The sequence below is a fragment of the Wasmannia auropunctata genome, unplaced genomic scaffold, assembly GCF_000956235.1.
Source record: "Wasmannia auropunctata unplaced genomic scaffold, wasmannia.A_1.0 LD336078.1, whole genome shotgun sequence".
Classification (NCBI taxonomy): domain Eukaryota; kingdom Metazoa; phylum Arthropoda; class Insecta; order Hymenoptera; family Formicidae; genus Wasmannia; species Wasmannia auropunctata.
Window position 1 is genome coordinate 1970847 of NW_012026812.1, and position 6127 is coordinate 1976973.

The window sequence follows — 6127 nt, forward strand, 5'->3', positions numbered from 1 at the left end:
GGTAGTTGTCGAACGTCGTGCACACTTGGTTAACGCTCTCGAGTAAAAATTTCAGTCGCGCGCTGGAGAACGCGTAAGTTAAGCGCTTTCTCGCGGTCACCCACGTGTCACCGTAAACGAAAAAGGGATTGCTCGCCAGAAGTGGGTCTAAATCTGGATTGATCTTGAGGCTATTCTCGTGGAAATTTGTAAAGCTTGTCGCAAGCACCGTTTTCACCAACTCGGGATCGCGGACCATCAACGATGGTGTCATACAGTCGTAAAATCCCACCACGCTGTGGTTTTGATTAGCATTGTACATCTCGCGACAAAACTCGGAGAGGTTGGACTTCATTGCGATGACATCCCAGGAGTGACCGAAGCCAGGCACGACGCCGTCAGCGGAAGGTACTCCACGTTTCTGCCAGTATTTATAATTTTTTGTCAGGAAGAGATAGCAAACCACCAGAGCTATGAGAATCGGGACCACAAACATGACGTCCATTTCTGCTCTTGAGGACAGAACGATACTAAAAAAGTTTAACGTTCAAGAAGGCCTCTCAAACGACGACTGTTATAAAACACAACTGCGTCTCGCAGAAGCAACTAAACTTTCCACATGCCGACGGTACAGAGCATATTGCAATAATGATGATAACAGGATGACAGGAATTTTCGTGTATACGGAACATGTAATGTTCGTTATGCAATTTGTTATGAAATATTATATCACACATCATTAAACGTTATTCGTTAGTGATTAGATAAAATCTAATCTCATAGATTAAAAATAATTTTTGAATAAAACTTCTCATTTCTATACTTAGAACGTAATATATGTTCTAAGTTTCTATATAATAAATAAGCAGAGGTCGTTAAAATAACTGATATAACTTATTTAAAATAACAAATATAAAATAGATTCCGAAAACTTAACTTTAAAATTAAATATCGTTGGGGCCAATAAAAAACTGATACAACTTATTTAAAATGAAAAATATGAATTAGATTTCAGAAACACGACTCATTTAAACTAAAAAATATATAATAGATTCCAAAAATATATTTAAAATATAATATTAAATATTAAATAGATCAGAAGAAGCTATTTAAAATAATAAATTCTAAATAACCCTTTTAATTTATGTTATTTGAAATACATATTTTAAATAATGTTATTTTAAATACAATTGACCTCTGCAGATAAGTTTTACCTTGACATTGATATTGAGATTATTATTAGCTGCTACCAAAACTGAGATGATTCTTGTAAGCCACCCTACATTCAAATTTAGAACAAGTGACTGAGTAGTGCAATTGCTGGCTATTATTCAATAAGGAAATGATCCATATATACTACTTTACGTTCAACTGTGTACGTTTCAGCTATAATGTTCGTTTAATATAGAATAAATTGTGAATTTGAACTCTATTTTCGCACATATACGGCTATTGACTTATCTAATAATATGATGGCAAATAATGATACTAAAATCTTTTTTAATAGATGAGGTCAGCTTGCTCGGTAAAGGAGTTCAAGTGATATTTCTTGACGCCGCGATTATTATTCTAATAGCAAAGTTGTAATAAAATGATATGACGTTTGACCAAGCAACACTTAATAACTTGAATATATAGTGCAATTTCTTTTCCAGAGAATAATCCTTTCTACTCGTCATTAAAATACATTTATTTTTATATAATACTTTATTATTTCGTCCTTAATATATTAGTGAAAATAATCTAAAATTTTCTTAATAATGTTTAATATTAATTTTCTCATATTCTTTCTTCAGTGATTGCTAGAATCGATTTAGTCTGCAAAATTTTAAAATGTTATTCAAGATAGCGCATGATAATAAAGTTCACTTGTCGACACTGGAAATCGTCAATGCGACTTTTATTACTATTTTGCAGTATCACTCACCCAGGCGTTAATCGGCACTATCAATGTACGCTCATTTCAACGATCCGCTACATCATGGCTGACCAGTCGGGTGTGATATGTGGTCAAGGATACATCAATTTATCTGAATAAACTCACGTATCATCCAGAAGCAGCATGACTGTCATGCTGGTGTCTTTGGTTCTCGGGGCGCTTATAGCCCTTTACTTTTATCTGACGCGAAATTACAAGTATTGGCAAAAACGTGGAGTACCTTGCCTGGATGGAGCTCTGCCGGTGTTCGGTCATATGTTGCCGGTGATCTCCATGAAGACATATTTGGCCGATTTCTGTACCAAGATTTATAATGACTACAAGGGTCGCAGCATGGTTGGAATCTACGACTTCGCGTCACCGTCGTTAATGGTCCTCGAGCCGGAGCTAGTGAAAACGGTGCTGCAAACCAATTTTTCAAATTTCGCCGAGAACACCGTCGAACTCGATCCTAAAGTGGATCCGCTCCTGGCGCATAATCCTTTCGTTCTTTCCGGTGAGAGATGGTTACTCAACAGAAAACGCATAACTTATGCGTTTTCCAGCATGCGATTGAAGCTCCTGCTTGAAAACGTCAAAAAAGTGTGTGTGTCGTTCGAGAAGTACGTGAATGAAAAACTGAGCAATAAACAAACGGAATTCGAACTAAAAAGCCTGTTTGCTAGGTACTCCGCGCAAGTAGTAGCCGCTGCTGGTTTCGGCGTGGATGGATATTGCTTCGATGACGAGAAAAAAGATATATCTTTCCGAAAACTCGGAAAAGCCATTTTCGAGCCGACGAAACGAAATAAAATTACGTTTGCTTTAACGTTTCTCATTCCGTCGTTAAACAGAATCTTCAAATTAAGCATGATTCCGAAGCACGTTGACCATTTCTTCAGGACGCTGGTTGCGGATCTCACGGAACAAAGGAAGAAGGACGGAATACCTAGGAATGATTTTATCAATTTGATGTCTGAACTGGAGCGAGCGGAGGGCAGTGAATTCGACACCGAATATATCACGGGGCATGTGATGATGTTAGTTCTCGACGGCTATGAGACCGCCAGCAGTGTTATGAGTTACATCGGATTTCATTTAGCCACTCACCCAGAAGTACAGGAGAAATTGCGCGAGGAGGTGATATCCGTACTCAACAAATATGACGGTGAACTGACTTACGAAAATTTGAGAGAGATGACGTTCATGGACCAGGTCTTCAACGAGACGATGAGGTTGTTGCCCGCAGCAGTGGTCATGAAGAAACGATGCACGGAAGAGATCGAACTGAAAGGATCCGATGGAATTACTTGTCGCGTGCCACCCGGAATGGAAATCCTGATACCGGTTAAAGCTCTACACAGTGATACTCAATACTGGAAAAATCCTGAAGAGTATGATCCTGAAAGATTCGATAGAAAAAACCACATCGAAAAATTCACCTTTCTTCCCTTCAGCGAAGGTCCGCGCATTTGCGTAGGTATGAGAATGGCCCAGTTGCAGATAAAGGCAGGCTTGGCTATTCTTATAAAAAAATACAGACTGAAATTATCGCCAAGAACGCAATTACCTTTGAAGATGATACCTGGAACCATTTTACCATCACCGGTAGGCGGTCTGTGGGTCACTATTCAGCAGCTTTAAATACGAATAATTTTTTCCAGCGTCACAAGTAATTTTTTACGTTTAAAGCAAAACTTTGTAATTAATCTTTTAATAAAAATTTCCATAGAAATTTTCTTAACATTTAATTAGTTTTTATTATATTAATTATATTAACCGTATCTTTACACAAAAAGATATAGAAAAGGTTGGAATAAAATAAAAATTGAATGTTTATTAATAATATATTTTTTAAGTAAGTATTTTTAGAAGCTTTTGATGCAGTAAGAAAATAAGATAAGCAAGAATTTAACAATCTTTAATCTCTAATAACTTCATATCTTAATTTATATGGAGAGAAAAGATTAGAATATTTGGAATGGATAATATAATAATATAATTCTTTATATAACACGTTAACATATGTATAAATGTTATGTTTATAAGTTTCTGTTTTAGTAAGAAAGAGGAAATTCTATTATCTTTAATTACTGTATCTTGGTATAAAAATAAAAAATTAAAATACTTGAAATCGTGCAATTCATGCTTTATAAAATGTTTCTTTGTAAAAACAATAATGATTTCTACAAACTCTAATTCTATTATTTAAAATTTTTGAATAATCACGAATATTATACATACACACATCTTTCGTATAGAATGCTAAAAGATCATCGCAAAGCGTATTATTTGCATAATTTGCGTCTCAGATGCGACTAACACGGAAACGACCAATTCTGCAGGTAGCAAATGGCAAATGAACAAATTATTTACTCTCTGATACTCGACCATTGCTCAGTGTCTCCTAGAACTCCTTCTCCTCTTCTTTTTCCTCCTCTTCTTTTTCCTCCTCTTCTTTCCCCTTCTCTTCCTCCTCCTCCTCCTCCCGCAACCCGCTTTTATACCCATCCCTGTTGATTCTTCATGACACTCACACAAACGAATTCATGAAAAGATGTGACCCTGAGTGTATCAATCAGCAGAATGAGATGCCACGATTGTGTGGCACTCAGAATACCACATGCGCTTTATTGGAAAGTAACGCGAGAAAGTACGATCGCACGAAGCAGTGATCCGACAAATTCGCTTCCGGCAGCGAAGGTGTATCTTGTGCGGACAAGAAATGAGTATGCACGATCTTTGATATTGCACGCACGATACGTTTCTTTAAATAACATGCAATCCCGAAGCGAATTGCATATATCGTTTATGAAACAATTATTAATAAACAGTGAATTAATAAGCCTCTGTATGTATCAATACAACTGTATATCACGACTTTCTGGTTCTCATATATGAATTATTTAAATCGCTACGAGTGGCAAATTAAATTTAAATCTGTGGAAAATTCAAAACGTAAAAAAATATATTTGAAATAATCAAATATTAAACCTTTACTTTTTATTCCTTTGATTTTAAATACGCACATTTCTTGCGATTGTTTTGATTAATTATTTGTAGTTGATCGCAAACATAATATTGTAATTATCGCTTTTTTCGCATATTTGTCATCATAAAAAAATATTTAACGTGGAATAAATTTGTCGTGCGTTGGACAATTATGACAGAGTTCTACTTGCAATTTCAGATGATATTATGTTTTCAACGATGATACCATATTATTGGGTTACGTGCAGTGTGATAAGTTGCGATTTGCCGTGAACTTTGAGATATTTCTTCGTAAAATACTTCACTTATCAAACTGATAGAAATGTATGAAAGATAATAATATCATTGAATAACTGATATTCGTATACTATGTATATAACGAATATGTCTATCAGTTTTTATGGATCTGTTTTCAATAAATTAATTTGAAAAGTCAAATGCATGCATGTGACTGGGGTTGCCAATCCGGTTCAATTAATTCGGAATGACACAAAACAAAGAGAGGCGATTAACTTAACAAAGCACTTCCAAATTTTTGTTCGAGCGATTATGCAAAAATAGTGCATTATCTTTATCACAGACTAATCCTCTATATCATATATCTCTATTTCATTATTAGAATACTTTAGTCATTATAAAATAATTTTTTATTTTGTTTTTCACTCAGTCTAAAAATAATCTAAAATTTTTGTAATATTTAATATTTCTTTTTTTTATATCCTTTCTTCAGTGTTCGCGAGGATCAATTTTAGTACAATATATAGATACAAATTTAGTACATTTGTAAAATGTTAATTAGTCAAGATATCACATGAAAATAAAGTTTACTTGTCGACACTGCAAATCGTCAATGCGACTTTTATTACTATTTTGTGATGTCATTCGTCCGGGCGTTAATGGATCGAATGGACGCTATCAATGTGTGACGCTTACTTCAACGATAAATCCCGCTAAATCACGACTGACCAGTCGCATGTGATACGTGGTCCAGGCTACAACTTATTCCATACCTTAGTATTAAAGGCTACATTTATCTAACTAAACTCACGTATCATTCAGAAGTAAAATGACAGTCATGCTGTTGTCTCTGATTCTCGGAGCGCTTATAGCTTTCTACTTTTATCTGACGCGAAATTACAAGTTCTGGCAAAAACGTGGAGTGCCGTGCCTGGATGGGGCCCTACCGGGATTCGGTCACATGTTGTCGGTGATCTCCATGAAGACGTATTTCTCCGATTT

General features: G+C 35.4%; 3 protein-coding genes across 3 annotated transcripts in view; 2 read left to right on the plus strand and 1 right to left on the minus strand.

Moving 5' to 3' along the window:
- Window positions 1-670, minus strand: part of LOC105449103 (cytochrome P450 9e2-like) — a 1764-nt gene extending 1094 nt beyond the window's left edge. The window contains exon 1 of the mRNA XM_011688103.1: window positions 5-670. Within this exon, the coding sequence (XP_011686405.1) occupies window positions 5-484 (480 nt within the window). The 5' untranslated portion in view covers window positions 485-670. The remainder of the gene's footprint in view (window positions 1-4) is intronic.
- A 1263-nt stretch (window positions 671-1933) lies between these two features.
- On the plus strand, window positions 1934-3618 carry LOC105448810 (cytochrome P450 6a2-like). The gene has a single exon (XM_011687588.1). It carries the CDS (start codon window positions 2042-2044, stop codon window positions 3539-3541), a length of 1500 nt encoding a protein of 499 aa, XP_011685890.1. The 5' UTR covers window positions 1934-2041; the 3' UTR covers window positions 3542-3618.
- A 2212-nt stretch (window positions 3619-5830) lies between these two features.
- Window positions 5831-6127, plus strand: part of LOC105449104 (cytochrome P450 6a2-like) — a 13212-nt gene continuing 12915 nt past the window's right edge. Inside the window, exon 1 of the mRNA XM_011688104.1 lies at window positions 5831-6034. Within this exon, the coding sequence (XP_011686406.1) occupies window positions 5955-6034 (80 nt within the window). The 5' untranslated portion in view covers window positions 5831-5954. The remainder of the gene's footprint in view (window positions 6035-6127) is intronic.

Coding starts and splice junctions, on each gene's coding strand:
- LOC105448810 (XM_011687588.1), top strand. CDS start 2,042: ATGACTGTCATGCTGGTGTCTTTGGTTCTCGGGGCGCTTATAGCCCTT.